The following is an 18,260-nucleotide window of genomic DNA, read 5'->3' on the forward strand; positions in this document are numbered from 1 at the left end:
TCCCAGTGCCCTACAATATGTCCCAGTAAACATCCCAGTGGCCCCAGTATGTCCCAGTGCCACCCAGTATATGCCAATAACTCTCCTAGCACTCCCCAATATATCCCAGTATGTCCCAGTGCTCTGCAGTACATCCCAGTAACTGCCCCAGTATATATCAGAGACCCTCCCAGTGCCCCCTACTATGTCCCAATGAGCTTCCTAGCACTCCCCAATATATCCCAGTGTTGCAGTTAGCTCTGCCTCTTTAAACCTGCCTCTCCACGTGTCAGTGGCGCTCAGATCGCAGAGACTAATACTGCAGGAGGTTAAAACCTTCTCGGGGACATCAGTACAAACGCCAATGTGGTGGATACAAAATGTCCGTTTATTAAACTGTGTATCTTACCTATATACCTTCGCCAAGCACCTCCTTCGTGGGTGTGCCCTTAGTGTTACAAGCCTATCCATCACCTTACCTCTTAACAAGGGGGGCTACAGCTATTCCTTCCGTACATCGCGAGATCTTCCGAGCGCCACTCCCTACACCCTTCCAGACACCCGTTGGGATTTTCTGAGGAATGAGGAAACAGATGGCAATAAGAAACATGCTTATTTCTTGGGTGCCTCAGAGGGGAATCTGGCTTAGTTCAAAATCATGGTTTTAACCAAAGGTAACTGATACAGATCCCAAATGTTTAAAATTTACTAGACCCAAGACAGAGCTGATGGATGTATCCAGCTCATTACACTGCAGCTCGTTCTGCCTCCTTTGGTGTGTTTCAGGTTTGAAACCCCTGAAAGTTTCATTTAACAGCATTAACATGCCGACCTCACAAAACAACACCTCATTTTAAGGAAAGGACTACTCCAAAAGCCACTGTCTTCAGAAACACTGTAACTGAAGGATTAAAAGAAAAGAAAATGAAACACCACATCAAGAGAATGAAACATATCTGCATGGATAGTTCAGAACTCTGTTTTTTAGGAAATGCTGCCAGAGCCACTTGCATATGTGAAGATCTGAAAGAGGGAATCCATTAAACAGAACAGAGAGTTTCACAGACTTTCATTTACCTGGCTTTTTCATTCTCTAGGACCTTCATCAAAGCCTGAAATTCTGTGTTGTGACGCTCCACTTCTCCTCATCGACTCCTCTCCCCCTCCAAAGACTGCAAACACACTTGCAGCATTTTGTTCTGATGTTCCACCTTCTCCCATTGACTCCTCTTCTCCTCCAGGATCTTCTGGAGCTGCACAACCTCCAGCACCTTCTGCCTTGACAGTTCCTGTGCCTCACTCAGATCTTGCCGAGCTTTGCGGCCAATCACTTGCTGGGACTCTTTGGAGGCTGCTAGTTGAGATGTCAACTCTTCCACCTCAAGGAAAACACAACAAAGCAGTCAAAGACTACAGCTTGCCACTGTCAGCCATTTCAGCCATATCATATACTGTGAGGAAAGGGAAAGAACAACTTTAAATTTCACCCTTTCATGAAAGTACCAGATTCACAATGGATACACCTGGCTTGTTTAAAAATCCAAGTGGGTCACCATGTTCATCTGAAAAAGCACCTTAAAAAACAGTACCAGGCCAGCAGAAATCCATTCTGATGAGTGCTGGCAAACAGGCACAAAGAGCAGCCCATCTGTCCAGGGCAGCAGCTGGCCGGTCAGTCTCCTTCAGCCCAGCTGAGATGGAGACCACAGTGTGATGGCAGCCAGAGGGACTCACCCCATCCCCTGCTGCTCTGCCATGGGGAGAGACCACCTGGCTGATGACTGCAGTGGCTATTGCTGTTTCACTCACCTGGTTTTGTAGAACATCCCTCTGCTGAAGGAGAACATTAATTTCTTCTTTCATGGTTTTGATTTCTTCCTTGTGCCTCTTCTCCACTGCCTTGATCTTACTCTGAGTTTCCTGCAGCTCTGCTTGCAGTTTTTCTGGATGTTCTGCCAACACAAATGGAGAGCAAGCTACTGGGACCTGCCATCAGGTTCAGCTTTCTCCTCTTTCTGTCTCAAAATCACATTCATTCAGCCACTTCTGCTTTTCTACCCAGCTCTGCTTCCACTGTAACACTTCCTTCCTGTTGCTGATCTCTGGAGCTCATCAGGCTCTGGGCTTTCAGTGCCTGCACCAGTCCCTGCCTCCTCAGTCACAGCACTTAGGCTTTATTTCCTTGTTACTGCCCTTCACTCTGTTACCTGGGTCTCTCGGCCTCTCTCAGCTTACGTCCAGTTGCCAACGGCCTCTTCCTTCAACCCACCCTACTAGTCAGACTTACCTGCCCATCCTCGCCCTGCTCTTTCACCTCCTGCCTGAGCTGCTCCAGCTGCTGGTTGGCTTCTCTTAGCTCTCCCTGAGGCTGAAGTAGTGTCTCTAATAAAGCACTCTCCTCACGCTCCTTTTCTTGCAGGACCTGCACAGAAACAAAGAGAAGACAGGTTTAAACTTCCCACACAGAATTTGTGTGGCAAGGCTCCAACACCGACGGGCTGACGCGTTCTCAAAGCGCTGTGTTGCTGCTCTCCCAGGCCCTTCTCTGCCCACTTGCAGACACAGCTTCCTAAGTGAGACTGGCCGTATGAACATGGTCCAGCCACAGTCCCCCTGTGATTGAACCTCCTACAAACATCCAACACCTAACAGGAAAATGTGTGGCACTTCTCAAATGTCTCGCCTTGCTGGTGAGGGTGTCCCTCATCTTCTGCTGTGTCCTGTTTGTCTTTCAATAGCAACTTTTGCACCTAGTTAGCAGCAGAGAAAATGCAGGGCTGCCAGAGGGCTGAAGCGAGCAGCTCCTTCAGAAAACTCATGTATTTCAAGTGGGGTTCGGTGAAAATCACTTCATTTTTAAGGTATTCATTAGACTTTGGTAAAGTACTGACATCACAGGGACACACTGTCATCTCTGAGCACTGCCCTGGCATTTCAATACCTGCAGACACAGTTGGGGGTACTGCTGTCCCCAGGCAGACTCCGTGAAGAGGACTTTGGGTGGGACACAAGGAGGACTCTCACTGTGTGACAGGGTTGCACAGGAGATCTGGGCACAAAAGAGCTTACCAGCAAGTGACTTAAAACAGCCCAGAAGACACCCCTGTTTTACTGCTCAGAAATATTTCAGAGGAGTCTTTAAAATTTTTTTTCTTTTGTCAACAATCTTGCCATGTCCCCCTGTCCCCCCCAGACAAAAACCCCATCCTCATGGGGATTCAGTCCTACAAATTCAGTTTGGTCTTTAATGGAGTTAAGGTTATAAGCATGTATCAGTAAAGATCAAAAGAGAACTGTTAAGAGAACTGTGAAGATACTCTGAGGTAAGTCTTAAAAAACCCAGCACAACAGCAGCACAAAAATCTCAACTGAAAGGGGATGCTTCTGCCCGGCTTCCTCTGACAGGTCTCACTCCTAGTCCCAAAGAGAACCCTGCTTGCCTTTCACCTCACCAAATTCAATGTAGAAAGCATGTAGGGCATGCTCCACACAGCCCGACATCCAGACATCTCCCACGGCTCTAGCCTTGCAAAAAAGCTACACAAATTCTCCTTTCACAGTCTGTACCTCTTGCTTGGCATTTTCGACTCTGGTTCGTTCCTCTTGTTGAGCTCGCATGGGAGCAGCTTTCTGCTTCATATCAAAGAGCTTCTCCTCGTGCTCCCCTTCTGTCTCCGCCTTCTCTTTTTCCCATTGCTCCAGTATCTTCTGCAGCTCTGACTGATGCCCCTCCTGCTCGCTTGCCTGAGGAGTGGAGGGAAAGACTTCAAGGTGAAGTCCCAGCCATGCTCCTCAAAACAAATGTGAAGCTTCATCCCTCCCGCAACCCCCCACCTCAACAGTGCACAACAATGGCTTTGTGCTCTCCATAAATCACGTCCTGTCAAGGAACTTAAAAGGTGGGTCAGCAGGTGGAAGAATCATAGAATCATTTAGGTTGGAAAAGACCTTGAAGAGCATTGAGTCCAACCATTATGAAAATGAGATGTTACCTTCCTCTCTCCGATGGCTGCCTGTTTCCTAGCACCTGTCTCCTCAGGATTTCTCTCTATTCTTAGAGTCTATTTTCAAAGCTCACATCCCTTTCCATCAGTGAAAAGATGTAGATGGACCGCAGGGTGAGAAAGAGACCGGTACCCTGATGCCCCAGTCACAAGACAGGCCACGAACGGAAGTACCAGGAACAAGGGGCCTGTTCCACATGCTTCAAGCCCAGAGATAACACCTCTGACAACGGTGACAGGACAGAAAGAAAGGGAGAAAGTTCCCGTGACTGCAGTTGGCAGGGGGGGAGGGTTGGGGGGTGGGGGACTAGGGGTTGGGGGTTAGGGGCTTAAGGGCTTGGGGGTTAGGGGTTGGGGTCTGGGGTTAGAGATAGGGGTTATGGGTTGGGGTTAGGAGGTAAGGGGCTGAGGGTGGGGGTTAAGGGTAAGGGTTAGGGTTTAGGAGGGTTATAGGTTGGGGGTTCAGGGTTAGGTGTGGTGGGTGGGGGTTAGGGGTTGGGGTTAGGGGTTGGGGGTTAGGGTTATGGGTTAGGGGTTGGGGATTAGGGGTTAGGAGGTAAGAGGCTGAGGGTGGGGGTTAAGGGTAGGGGTTAGGGTTTAGGGGTTGGGGGTTAGGCATGGTGTGTGAGGGTTAGGGGTGGGGGTTAGGGGTTAGGGTTTACAGGTTAGGGGCTGGGGGTAGGAGTTAGTGGTCTGGGTTAGGGTTAGGGGTCAGGGTTAGGGGTAGGAGTTAGTGGCTGGGGGTAGAGTGTCAGAGGTTGGGGGGTAGGGGTTAGGAGTTGGGGGTTAGGCGTTAGGATTATCTGCCTGGCCCAGCAAGGTGTGACCTATGACAGATGGTTTCTCCCATTTCACACACTCAGGCTATTACTCTTCTAAAGCCAGCCCACAAAGCTTGCTTGAAGAATTCAGAAGCACGTTGTTTCCTACCAGCTCTTGCCGGAGCTGGTTTATTTCTACTTCATGATCAGTTTGCTGCAGTTTGAGGGTATTGTTATACTGCTGTTCTGTCTGCAGGAGCTGTTGTGCCATGTTTTCCCGTTCCTGCCTCATTAGAAATCGCTCTGCTTCCAGCTCACACTGAAGGCACTTCACTTCCCCTGGACAGGACAAACGGCAAGATTCAGAGTCTACACAATGGTTCTGACTTCACTGACCTTAAGCCATCTGCACTTCAGTGCAGGAGAGATCTGCCTCCATCTCCTTCACTCCTCAGAAGCACTGCGGACACAGAGCTATTTTTATACCATCTTCCCTAGCAGGGGGATCACCAGAGACAGGAGGCTCTCACCTTGTATCACCTCCTTGGCCTGCGTGACTGTGTGAAGGTGGATTTCAAGCTGACTCCAGCTGAGAGAAGTGCCGCTGAGCTTCAAACAGGCTGGATTCCGGTATCTCCTTCACTGACCTGTGAGTTGTGAATACAGAGAGAAATGAGTTTGCTGCTCCTGACACCCACTAAGAGTTATTCCAGCAAGAAGTCATTCAAGATCCCTACCCCTGAGTACGGAAAATGGGTTGCAAGGAAACTTGTATACAGAAAGCCTATTTCTGCCACTTAAAATAGCAATGCAGGCCCCTCCGGGGGAATGCCCAGGCTTTGCTTATGACCCAGCACAACACAGAAAGCCCAGCCGAATTTGATCTCAACGGCCAAATCTGAAATTGCTGTTGGCTGACACGCGGGTAGCTGTGCCCAAAGTCTGGGCCAACAAGCAAAAGCCCGGTCTCTGCTCACAGCCCTCAGCTCATCAGCGCTTCCAAGCTGCTCTGCAGGGGGACAGAACAAGAGTATTTCCCTGGATGACCCGTGACTTTTTGAATGCTGTTCACAGTGTAGCTATAGGTAAGTAACTTTCCAGACTCCTTGTATTTAAAAGGGACTCAAGAAATACATCAGATGATATAGTAAGACCTCTCGCCTGGAGCAGCATTCGTAAGAAACCTGAACTAGATTTTATCTGAACAAGGACCACTGAAAGGAGAGACGGGCAGCCTTCAGTTTCAACTGTTGAAAGTTCAAGAGAAAAACTTGCTGCTTTTCTCTAAGTGTTGCTAACTAAGGAGGCAGTAGCCCAAGTTACTTGTTGCTCTTTAAAATGGAAGCTGTAGTACTGCAGAGCCAAATTCTTACAGCCACAGACTTCAACCAACTGCTGCGTATGACACGCAGGGTTCTGGAACCAGGAGCTGAAGTGACCTCCCTGATCTAACACAGCGCCCTGTGTGCCAGGTTCCCACAACACACAGCACTGCCTCGCTAGGACGGGGGTGCCATAAAAACCACAGCAGTAGAATTTCACTGCTTGGATGGACAATGGAGGGTGTATCTTCAAGAGGAGAACAAGCACATATTTCTGATTATGCCAATCTCTGGCAGTCCAAAGGAAATATGCTCCATTTTAGGATAAATAGAATCAGTTTTCAAAACAGAACAGAAAAGATAGAGTCCAAAACTGTGACAACAAAAGGCTCTTGAGAACAACATCTGGCAAGAACAGTTGCTGGATTTTTACCTATTGTCAAAGGTTCTTCATAACTAATTTATCTTTTTAAAAAAAATAATGCATCCCTTTTCAAAAAAAATTTTAAAAAGGAGCTGAACATTTAAGAGTTTAGTAACAGCCCAATAATTGACCAAATGTAACTCAGCTGGATCAAATAAGAGAAGCTGGAGCCCAGAAGAAGCAGCAGCTCTCAAGAAACACACTGAGTCAAAATGGGTGTTTATCAGCCACCCTAACGATGTACTTTGGAGTAATGCAGTGTAAAAGTCAATAAACATGAAAAACAATGTCTAAAACATCATTTGTACAGCTCTGCAAGTTCAGGAGTCTTCTAAAAAACACCTACAAGGAGGACAAACAACTTTTTTTTTTTTTTTTCTGAGCAGAACTTGTCACATATGATCTTAGAAAGGCAGAAGGACAGAATCTCGCTCCTTCCCTGTGTAACCTCTCCACGACATCTGTCTCTAAACAGCAGGTGGTAAGGAGTACAGGGCGCAGACATCAGTGATGGGCAAGAATCCTCAAAGACGTGAGGATTCAAAAGAGGTTTCCCAGCTGCTGGTGTAACCAGCCCTGGGTCCTGCACCACAGTAACAAGAGTTACCTTCCAACCAGAAGGCCCTCGAGATCTGCAGCACCAGCCTCTGGCTCCACCCTAGATGGCAGTGTCCTACTCACAACGTCTGCATGGAACAGCCATCGACAGCCAAACTACTTGATAAGGAAAGATCTATGTTCAAATGAACAAGAAACCAAAACCAGAGAGAAACTTCAGTTTCAGTAAACGCCTGCAGGGTTTAATTATTACTCAACTCAGAGCCAAGCTGCCTTGCTTTGGACTTTACACAGGAATGTGCAAGGGGACACAAACCTGAGCCCGAGGCCCAGGAGTTGTTTGCTAGTTTTAGCTGTCAGGAAAACAACATTAAAATCATAGTATTCTTTTTTTCATTTTGCTCAAGATTCTTTCATTTTCTGCCCGTGGAAGGTGAAAACATTTGAAAAGCACACAGGATGCAGTAAATCCTCATGGAATGATTACCACCTTTATAATTACAGCCATTATATAATGTCCTGCCTAGGGTTTCCTCCCCGCCCTTACCTGGCCTCTGCCAGCTGCTCTGACAGGCCTTGTCTGTCCCGCTGCAGGGCTGCCAGTCGCACCTCTAGGGCAGCCTTCTCGTGCACCAGGAACTCCTTCTCTTTGGACACCGGGGCCAGTGCATGCCCCTGGCAAGAGGACTCCTGGCGCAGCTGCTCCAGACCGCTGCGAGCTGACTCTTGCTGGCGGTAAACCTGAAAGCAGGACAAAAGGCAGTTAGAGCCCTTTCTCTGGAGTTCTGTGCAGAGCCAGCCAGTGCCACTTCTGCCTCAGCTGGAGGAGAAAGAGCTCCTGTACTGCGGGCTGGAAGTTTAAGAGCATCTGCTCCATACCACGCTAATACCCTGGGCTGCCAAAAGGCACTGGGACTGTTAACTTGAAAGTGATGAGTAAGGCCACGCTGGGCTGCCTGGGACCACACAGCTCCTTCACAGCAAACATAAATACACCAGACTACGTGTTTGCATGCAAAAATACGGCATCTTCCAGAACTGCCACTTGCAAACTGGAATTCTATCAGAATCTAGCCTAGTGCTGGAAATTTTCAGAAAAGTTTGAGCAAAACCAACTTTGCTCGCTGAAGAAAGTGAAAATACACATGGTTTCTCCTCTCCAAGTGCATTGGCTGCAATGAGGTGATGCTGGGCAGGGAAACAGCCCTTGGGGTGAGTTATGAAAGTCTGGCTGATGCGGCCAGAGAGATAGTAGACTCTATTCGTACAGTAGTTCATGTCAACAACACTGTCTGCTTGTTTCACACAAAGAAGTTGTCTAATATACCTTGCTGGTATTCAAACTTGAAGATTAACCATGATTTTTTAGCTTTTTTCTTCAATATAACACCTCTGCTGGGTATTTGCCAAACATACCGTGGACTCCAAGACTGACTATCTAACAGAGAACAGACCCTCAGAAACAAACAATTCTCTCAAAGGTATCCCATAATACCCAAGACTGTACATTATGAAACTGACATTTAAATGATGACAAACTCCCTGGTCTCCTTCAGTGACATGATTCTCCCAAGCTCTTTTTCCAGGGTATCAAAATCAGTTAGTCCCGAGTGAAGAGTCTTGTGTGATCACCTCTTTCTCATCTTCCTCACAACCTGAAGAGGCTCTAACAGCTCACAGAATCAGAACCATTTAGGTTGGAAAAGACCTCTAAGATCATCAAGTCCAACTCTTAACCCAACACTGCCAAGCCCACCACTAACCATGTCCCTAAGCACCACATCGACATGGCTTTTAAGTATCTCCAGGGATGGTGACTCAACCACTTCCCTGGGCAGCCTGTTCCAAGGCCTGACAACCCTTTCCATGAAGAAGTTTTTCCTAATATCCAACCTAAACCTCCGCTGGTGCAACTTGAGTCCTTTTCCTCTCGTCCTATCACTTGTTACTTGGGAAAAGAGACCGACACCCACCTTGCTACAACCTCTCGAGTAGTTGTAGAGGGCAATGAGGTCTCCCCTCAGCCTCTTCTTCAGACTAAACACCCTCAGTTCCCTCAGCTGCTCCTCATAAAACTTGTGCTCTAAACCATTCACCAGCTTTGTTGCCCTTCTCCGGACACGCTCCAGCATCTCAAACTCTTTCTTGTAGCGAGGGGCCCAAAACTGAACACAGTACTCAAGGTGCGGCCTCACCAGTGCTGAGCACAGAGGGACAACCCCTTCCCTGTCCCTGCTGGCCACACTAGTTCGGACACAAGCCAGGATGCCATTGGCCTTCTTGGCCACCTGGGCACACTGCCAGCTCATAACCAGCCAGCTGCTGACCAGCACCCCCAGGTCCTTTTCCCCCAGGCATATTTCCAGCCACAAAGTTGCATGTATGTCTTAAGATACAATTTCAACAATTTCAAGATCTCATGCCCGTTCTTAGCAGTACAAGACAGCAGACACTGACCTGCAGCTTTGTCCCGCTCTCCAGGCTTGAACAAATGGAGTTTTGAAAGTTGCAGACTTCACAACAAAAAGCATAAATAGAAACATGCAACCCCGGGGTTTTTTGACTCAGAAAAAGGGTGAAGAGCTACGCTGTTTGCTTCTTTTGCCACATGGGGGAGTAACAGCCTCACTCAGATTCATGGGCAAGACAAATCATCTCTCTGCAGCTTATCAAAAGCCAAAAGAGAGGCCACCACAGGCAGGTGGATTGACGTCACCTGTAGCAGCAGAGGACAACTGAGAGAATTGCAGAACAGCTCTGTCAGCCACCAACACATTTCCAAAAGGCAGTAAACAAAGCTTCTGACCTCCCCCACTACCAAGTGTCTCCTTGACAAAACCACCGCAGAATCCAACAGACGGAGCTTCACTGAGCCGAGCAGCCAAAAGCCCACCCGGAAAGCACCAGGTGTTTGGTCTCACCTGACTGAGCTGCTCTTGGGTTTCTGCCTTCTCCTCTGCCAGTATCCTCAGCTCTTCCTGCAGCCCTTCCCGTTGCTCCTCCACTTTCTTCAGCAGCTGCTCCAGGTGGGCTTTCTCTGCACTGAGCTCTTCATTTGTTCTTTCACACAAGCTCAGCTTCTCCTGGTCAGAGCTCCTTACTCTCTCCATCTCAGCCACTTTACCCGACAGAACTTCATTCTCTTGCTCCAGCTGCAGTCACAGAAGCACAGAGGAAATGAAATACAGTAAGATTTACCATGGAGAAGGTTTGGCTTCGACAGAAGAAGGAACATTTCCATATTCAGGCAGTCTGAAGGCAAGAAGTCTGAAAAGCAGCAGCAGCTGCAGACGAACACTTGCCAAGATCTTTGGCAACTGCTCACCTGCGACACAAGTTTGTTCAGTCGCACTTTATCCAGTGCAAGAGCTTCACTGACACTGCTCATCTTCGCTGCTGCAACGTGTAGATCAGCTACTTCAGCACTCGGCTTATTCTGAGCCCCTCTCAACTCTGCTACTGACTGCTCTGCCTGAAGAGACAAAAGAACAACATGAAAGCAAAGACAAGAAAATCCCTGACTTTAAGCAGCGACTCCAGATCCCCTTTGGTGTCTCTAACACACCCCCCGCCCAGCGCTCCCAATAACCACATGGGGACTGACTGCACCAAGGAGCCTGTGTGGTCTGATCACCCTTTTCCAAGAAGGAGAACAACCCTGTCACTGTCTTCTGCTGACAGAAACGGCACCTGTGCTGGTCTTGCTATCACAACTCCCTCTCCCACGGGTGCTGCCTAGGAATAAGGTGACCACACCTTCTCCAGGGCCATGGTAAGCTCATGTTTCTCTTGCTTCAGCAGATCCCTCTGAAGGTGCGATTCCTCCAGTGTCTCTCTTGCAACTACCAGCTCACTCTCTAATAAAGAGCGTTTTTCTTCAAGTGCAGCTAAGTCCTTCAGCCTATGAGAAGGGGAAAGACAAACAAGTTTTTAATGTAAAAACAGTTTCATTTCCAAAACCAAGATTACACACTATTTCCGAGATATGGCAGTTTGAACGATTTGCAACAGCTTTCTATTTACCCCTAAAGAATGCTGTAATTTCCTGCCTAGCGCTGCATCAGTCTTTGTCATTGACCCAGGTGAAACATTCATCATTGAGAAAGTAAAACAAGCTTCCAGAAATCACAGGTTTCCAAAAAGTTCAGGTGCTCTCAACAGCTTCCTGCCTGTTAGCTCTCTCTCTCCTTTTTGATACATTAGATCAGATTTTCCAAAGTTCTTCTTTGCATAAGACAGACTTTTAAAGTCCAGATTAACATTCTCTCCATTATTCTTGCCTGCGGCAACAAAACAATGAAAGAGCCTGCAATCTATGTGGGGAGATCTGTATGAATTTCCAATCCAATAACCATAAGATCACAGGATGATTCAGGCTGGCAGGGACCCCAGGAGGCCTCTAGCCCAATCTTCAGCTCAAAGCACCTGGGGTCAGTTACGGGATCAGTCCAGGTTGCTCAAGGCTCGATGCACCTGGGGCTTCCAAATTCCCAGGGATAGAATCTGCACAACCTTTCAAGCAACCTGTTCTGCTGCAGGATTGCCCTCATGGTTCCATTTTTTGTTCTCCTTAAATCCAGCCTGAACCTCTCTTGTTTCACCTTAGGCCTGTCATCAACTACTCTGGTCAGCTTTGGAATGATTTTTTTCAAGTGCCTTAAAGAAAGTACAAAGAGGCAGCTCTGCTGTGTGTCAGCAGGGAGCCAGACCTGCCCACGGGCTCCCTTCACCAGTCTGTGCTACACATGCTGAGCAGACAAAATCCATTCTTTTAGGGGGGCCTCCCACCATCTGGCAGCACCCACCCCTGCCCAGAGGAAGCTTTAATGCTCACAGGAGCTCCTGGTCACAACGCGCTCTCTCCATCCTCTGCTGCTGCTCCACCCTCTCCCCCTGGGCTGCATCTTCCCTCAGCTGCAGCTCAGTGTTACTCTGATGCAGACGCGAGGCTTCTTGCTCTGTCTCTTCAAGCTGTTGCTGTAGCTCTGCCCTGGTTTTCTTGAGGTTTGCACGGTCACTGCAGAGACAAGGCTCAGTCAGAAGAATGAACAGGCCTGAAGAGTCACGGATCCCATTTCAGTCACTCCAGGCTGGCGCTGTGGGCAGCACGGTAAGGAAGAACTTGCCCTTCCCCTCACAAGGTCACTGGAGAGGGACAGAGGAAGGCAGGCAGGCTTTTGCCTTCGTTCACTGAGAAGCCGTGGCTAAGAAAGGGCCCCCAGAGAACAGAATTCAGAGAAGCAGCATGTCGAGAGGGAGGTGTCTTGTATTCCAACGTCGCTCTGAGTCTCCAAGACAGCCTTAGGATTCACAGTAGAGCAGGAAAAGCAGTGACAGGAGGATGCTGAAGTGCCAAACAGGGGCATACACGGGGAGGGCAGGCGAGTTCTTTGCCCGTAACACCTCTGAACTGCCAGAACTGGAAGCAGATTGCCTCCAGACCGCAGGAGGAGGAGGGAACACTCACCTTCTGAGTGCTTCTACCAGAGACTGCAGGTGCTGCTGGTGGCTGCTGGCTGTCTGGCATTCCTGCTCCAGTTGCTCGAGGCTTTGCTGCAGCTTCCGGCACTTCTCTTCCTGATGCCTGTGCTGGTGCAGCAGGAAACTGATAGAGTCCTGCCTGGCAGAGAGCTCTTCTTTTAGGGCCTGCAAGGAATGGGCAGGGAAAAGCACAAACAAGCAATAAGGAGCAGGGAAGATGGCTCCTGATAGCTGTGAGAGAAGCAAGCAGCGAGACAGCTCACCTGAAGGCAAAAGTTGTGATGAGGGGTGGAGATCAAAGAGAGAAAAGCAGCAGAACACAGAGCTGGTGAGACTGGTGAGGTGATATAGTACCAAGAGTGGGATGGCTAGAAAGAAACTGGCTAAGTAAAGGGAAGGGTTTCAAGATAAACAAGGCATCAGCAGCTGAGCCTGCGGCCAGTGGTGAAGACAAGGAGAAATTCTCACCTGTGCTGCTCCTCTCCTCCTTGCCAGCGCTTCCTGAACCAACACAAAGGCACGCTCTGCATCAACGGAGCTCTGACAAGAGAGGATGTTGATAGACTCTGCCTGCTGGGAGCTGTCAGTGACCACGCTGGCACATTCATCTAACACCACCTGAAAGCCCACATCAAGCTGTTACTCTCTGCTCATTCTACTTGATTTTCTTTGTCTATTTCTCCTTTTCCCCCCACTTCACCCTAGAGTCATTAAAAACTCAATTCTCTCATTTCTTCAGTCAACAAAGAAGTTTTGTCCCTGCGGTCACAAGTGCTCCAGGGGTTTCTGAATACAGCTACTACAAACAAGAAGAAACAAGTGTGAAGTGGCTGGAGGCTGCCTGAACGCTCAGTTTCTTGAAGCTCTTGTGAATGATTTTAGTCTCCTTCAGCTTCATAGAGCCACGGAGACGAGGAGCACCAGGTCAACACTGGAAATAGCAATGAAAGGAAATATTAATGCTACCCAGGGAAGAAGGAAGCTGATGAATACTGGAAAACAGCAATGAGAAAGCTAATGTTTATAATTATTCTGAGCAGTAGCACAAGAGGATAAAAATGACTACATAAGGGGAAAGAACTGACTTTGAGAGAAGCTGTGTAAAACATCTGATGATTATATCCCCCTCCCTACAATGAGGTTTAGGACTAAGCTAAAGTTAGCCCTAAACAGTTAGATCAGTTGCAATTCCGGGGAGATAATAATGGTCAGTGAATGTAGAGTGAAGGAGCAGAGTTGGCAAGTGCATTGATTCAGTCAGTGACCTTTTATAAAAATCTAAAGAACAACAGAGTTGTCCTCTGTCTCAGGGAGGTGGGAGAAGCCTCCAGGCAACACTAGAACACAAACGTCAAGTAGCCAACTCAGAAAGCATAGTCAAATAGAGACCTCACGGGAAAGGCAAAGGTATGGAAACTTCTAGTGACTTAGCTCAAGTGTCACAGGACAGGCAACTCAGCAGTTATAGCAGGTTTGATGTCAGAAAAGTGGTATAATAATTAAACAGCCAGTAGCAGTTAACACAGACAATATAAAACATCTATCTATTCCCTGGGCCAGTTGTTTGCCTTCCTCAAGTACTTTTAAATCAAATTACAGGGATGCGGTCCCAACTCTGTACTCACCTCTGTTATATCTTTTATCAGCTTTTGGACGGAAAGATTCTCTTCTTTGACACTTTTAGTCAATGAAGCTTCATATTCTTTCTCTAACAGACTTGCTTCCTGAGAATAGAATAAGCAAAGGGTGGGCAGGGAAGAGCTGCTCCCCTCTGCACATTCCCAGCCTCAGCAGCATTGTCGTGCTGATAAGCCTCAGCCCTAGTGATTCCAGTGTATCCCTTCCCACATCTATTGAATTCCTTCTTTGCTAAAACTAACAAGAGAAAGACCAACAGCTGGTTTTCACAGGCTGCTATGAAGCTTCAATTCCAAGGAACTTTGATCCCTAGAGATTTAGTCACAGGCAGAATAGCACTGGTGCAACCCTCAGAACTGTCTGCAGCTCCCCAGCCACTGCCTGCCCCTGGGCTGACTCACACGTGCCTGATGCTCCCACACAGTCAGCGTCCTCACCGCTCTTTCTCTTGAGGAAACCACACCTCTTTGTGCTAAAGCTGGAGAACAACCATTGGGCCATCTCCCAAATAAAGGTAAAACATACTAGAATCTCCACAGGGTTGTTAAGTGTTTTCACAGTCTTCTTCTCCTCGTTCTGCTTCTGAGACTGTACGAGCAAGGCTGAGAGCTCCATCACCCTGGGAAGAGAAGGTCCACGTGCCATTCCAAAAGCATCGCACACCAGCACCCGCTGAAGAGCTAAGCAGCTCCCAGAAGCACAGCAGAGAAAGTTCAGCCCAGAAAATACAGCAAAGGCAGCGTTCATCTCTACGGGTTAATATGCCTGATGTTGCAAAATGGCCCTTCCTGCCCCAAAGGACTTCTGCACTCAGTCTGGTAAGGAACTGTCAGTACAGAGGGGCTTAGGATGGCCCTGGGCAAATCCCTCCCAACTCCTCTGCACAGCCCTGGGGGTACCAAGGGCTGTACAAGAGACACAGCTCTCTTCATGCTGGTCTCAGCTTCTCACCAAGAATCAGGTAACAGCAAAAACACTGTAATACACTGTGATCTCTTTTCCAGTCTTGTCTTACAAAAGCTTCTGTCGGTCAGATGCGTTTTTCCATCCGTGCAGTTGAAGGCCATAGCTTGGCTAGGGACAGAAACAAGGCTGTGCAGAACGGGTGGGTTTGAAACGTGAACACAGCCCGTCTATGAATCCAAGAAGCAGCCACAAAAGGTAATGTTGGTAAAAGCAAAGTTTAAAACACATTTACCTGTCCTGAAGCTCCTTCTTCTCCAGGTCCCCCTTGACTTGTAAGTGCATCACTTCCCAAGTCTTCTGGCTTGTTTCCTGTCCCGCTTGCTGCTGTGCCTGACCCTTTAGGACAGGTCTGCCCAGACTGACGGGCTCCCAGAGCTGCACGCCAGAGTTCAGGCGGGAGCAGTTTACAAGTACAGAGCCAGAAAGCCTCATCTGCTCTGCCTTCAGCCCGGACACATCTCTGCAGAGGGATCAAGAAAGAGATCATACTCACACCACCATCTTTATCAGCTGACTCACTTCTGAAGCACGTTCATGGTGCAGCAGTAAAAGCTGGCAGGAAAGATGACATCTTTGCTGGGGACAAATCATTCACCTGACACTTTGGGATCGGGACACATCTTGATAGTTGAGCAATGGGTCCAATTGGCGGTTTGAGGAGTGAGGCTATTTTCTCCTCAGAGATAAGAAGAAACGTATGGAACAGCCAAAAGGCTTCAAGAATTAACTAGTAGGTCAGGGCATACCCTGCACATTGAGGGAAGCTTACAGCCAGGTAAGGTAAATGGCTGACAGTAACTCACAGTTTGAAACTGCATGACAGGAGAAACCTCCTGGGGTGAGTCCCAGTTCAGCTCTAGTGGGACTGAAAGGAGAAATCCCCCGTGCTCAGCGGTGCCCTGGCTGCTCCCTGACAGAATGGGGAAGGAAACCCAGAGAAACTCTGCAGCAGAGATCACGATGGGCAGAGGCAGCGCTGGCTGTGAAGGCGATGGCGAGGGCTGGCAGCTGGGCTGGCACTGGACAGTAACTGGGCTGCCTGCTGACAGAAGGGCAGCAGGATGCGAGCTCAAAGCTTTATACAAAAAGCTATTTAGTGATTGTTTCCTCCAGTAGGTACCATTAAAGCATCCTGGCAGGACCCTGCCCTGCAGGTCCAAACAGGGCTTCTCTCTCCTGGCCAGCTTTGCCTTGAAGAAACCTGCAGTAACGACATCCCCAGAGCTCTTGGGGCCTGAGAAGATTCACTCTGCCAAGGGCAGCTCTGAGTAGCCCCCGAGATCCAGAGCAGAGGGAAGAACAGTCCCAGGGTGCAGGGCTGAGGCAGATGGGGGCTTCTCTTCAGGGCAGCTCCTCTTCACCCAACAGACTGTCACCCTCCTCCTGCAGGTCAAAGCTCCGGGAAGGAGCAGGACAAAGAGCTGATGAGAAGTACGAAAGCAACAGCTGCACTCTGCTGTGGGTCTGTCAGATTGGGTCTGGGGCAGCGTGGGCTCTTCAGAGGGTCCCCACCTCAGCCCTTCCACCCCAGACACCAGCAGCACACAAACCCCGTGGGGTCACCAGCACAAGGCCAAGCTTCCCACGCCTGCAGACTTTTACCCTCTGCCCCAGGCTCTGCTTTCCCCGAGGGAAAAAAGAGCAGAGCTGCAAATGACTCCGGAGCAGCGCAGGAAGTGGAGCCTTTCTTACCTCCAGTTCTCCTGTGACCTCGCCCAGGAAATCTGAATTCTGTTGGTGAGCAGCTGCTGGTTCGATGCGTCACTGAAGAGCTGATGGGAAGGAGAACGCTTGTCACTCTAAGCAGGGGGCACTGGGTGTCTGTAACACACGGAAACTGTTCCCACACCCCAACAAAAAAAACCCAAACCTCTGCAACTCCCTGCAGCGACCGCCCCTCCCACGCAGCCCAAGAGCTGCCCCAGCCCATCTCCTGCTCTGTGCCTGCAGCAGCCTCCGTGTCCCTGGGCTGCACAGGGCTCTCAGGGGTGGTGACCCCAAGAGCTGGGTTCTCCCTTCACTGCACTGGTGCCACCTGCATTTCTGTAGGTCCTACCCAAACCCCTCTGTGTGCCCCAACCCCACACAGTTCTGTAGGTCCTACCAAAACTCCCCTATATTCCCCGTATAACTCCCCTTCTTCTCCCCCTCCCAGGCGGCCTCCCCACCCCCCCCAGCCACCATGGGGTAAACAGAGCCTGCTGTGGGTCTGAACCCGCTGCTGTGGGTTCCGTTCCCCCCCTCGCCCCCGCCGTGGGTGTGGAGGGGGAGGAGCGGCTGGAGGATTTGGGGCTGGGGGCCTACACCCCCGTGGGGCTGGTGCAAAACTTCCTCCAGTTCCTGCACCTCCACGTGGGGCTGCCCTGGTGGGGGCCATGGCCGTCAGTAAGCAGGGGGGGGAGGGTTCTCTGTGGGGCTGAGGGGGGATCTATGGGGTCGGGGGGTGTCTCTATGGTTTGGGGGGTCTCTGTGGGTCCGTGAAACGCCCCTGTGGGGGTTTGTGTGGTGGGGATTTGTGGGGGCTGCCTGGGGGCAGGTGTGGGGGGGCTCCCTGGGGGCTGCCCCTGACCCCCCCGTCGCCCCCCAGGGACGCTGGGCCCCGCCTGGCCCCGCTGCCGCTGCTGGTGCGTGGACAGCGCAAGGCCGCCCGCCTGCCCGCACCCCCCCGCCTCCAGCGGCTCCGCCAGCGCCCGGCCAAGGCCCGCGGGGGCAGCGACCAGCTGCGGGGGGGGCTGAATCCGCGCGACCCGCAGTCGGGGCACTCGCCGGGACGTCCCGGCCCCCGGTGTCCCCCGGGAAGGACGGGGAAGGGAAAGGCGAGGAGGGGGAAGGGGAAGAGAGGAGGGAGGACCCCAACCACCCCCAGAGCCGCCGGGCTCACACCCCCCGGGCGGGGTGAGGCCCCGACGCGGGCGTGACGCCACCCCCGAGGTCCCCCCCACCCGCCTTCCCGCCTCACCTGAACTCGCAGGGCCCGGAGGAGCGGCGGGAGCCGAGGGGCCGCCGCCGCCGCCATCATGGTGGCCCTGAGGGAAGCGGGGAGAAGGGGCGGGGCTGAGGGGAGGCGGCTCCGCGCAGGCACGAAGGGGCGGGGCTGGCGACACCGCAGCCTCCATGGCGAGTGTGG

At 50.3% G+C, this 18,260-nt stretch overlaps 1 protein-coding gene across 9 annotated transcripts; it reads right to left on the bottom strand.

Moving 5' to 3' along the window:
• Positions 1-3,603: 3,603 nt before the first annotated feature.
• LOC141952419 (centrosome-associated protein CEP250-like) lies at positions 3,604-18,216 on the bottom strand. Of its 9 annotated transcripts, none has more exons than XM_074889800.1 (17): positions 18,093-18,191; positions 16,826-16,954; positions 16,254-16,516; positions 15,366-15,593; positions 15,183-15,241; positions 14,693-14,786; positions 14,155-14,253; positions 12,998-13,147; positions 12,793-12,897; positions 12,516-12,694; positions 11,883-12,065; positions 10,805-10,949; positions 10,374-10,520; positions 9,970-10,200; positions 7,596-7,789; positions 3,972-5,391; positions 3,604-3,723 (listed from the first exon to the last, which is right to left on the bottom strand). In XM_074889800.1, exons 3-16 carry the CDS (start codon positions 16,347-16,349, stop codon positions 5,319-5,321), a joined length of 1,983 nt encoding a protein of 660 aa, XP_074745901.1. In that variant the 5' UTR covers positions 16,350-16,516; positions 16,826-16,954; positions 18,093-18,191; the 3' UTR covers positions 3,604-3,723; positions 3,972-5,318. The 9 variants fall into 9 exon arrangements, with proteins under 9 accessions (XP_074745901.1, XP_074745907.1, XP_074745903.1 ...); XM_074889806.1 differs by having other exon boundaries at positions 15,119-15,259; XM_074889802.1 differs by having other exon boundaries at positions 16,254-16,529.
• Between the last annotated feature and the right edge of the window lie 44 nt (positions 18,217-18,260).

The sequence above is a fragment of the Strix uralensis genome, chromosome 20 (genome assembly GCF_047716275.1).
Source record: "Strix uralensis isolate ZFMK-TIS-50842 chromosome 20, bStrUra1, whole genome shotgun sequence".
Lineage (NCBI taxonomy): Eukaryota > Metazoa > Chordata > Aves > Strigiformes > Strigidae > Strix > Strix uralensis.

Bases quoted from the DNA above. Each gene is read 5' to 3' on its own strand.
- LOC141952419 (XM_074889798.1), bottom strand. From the start codon at position 18,152: ATGATGGCGGCGGCGGCGGCCCCTCGGCTCCCGCCGCTCCTCCGGGCC. The intron at 10,201-10,373 runs GTGAGCAGTTGC...CTGTGACTGCAG, and splicing joins TGAACAAACTTGTGTCGCAG to CTGGAGCAAGAGAATGAAGT. The intron at 7,790-9,969 runs GTGAGACCAAAC...TCCTGCTTTCAG, and splicing joins CCCAAGAGCAGCTCAGTCAG to GTTTACCGCCAGCAAGAGTC.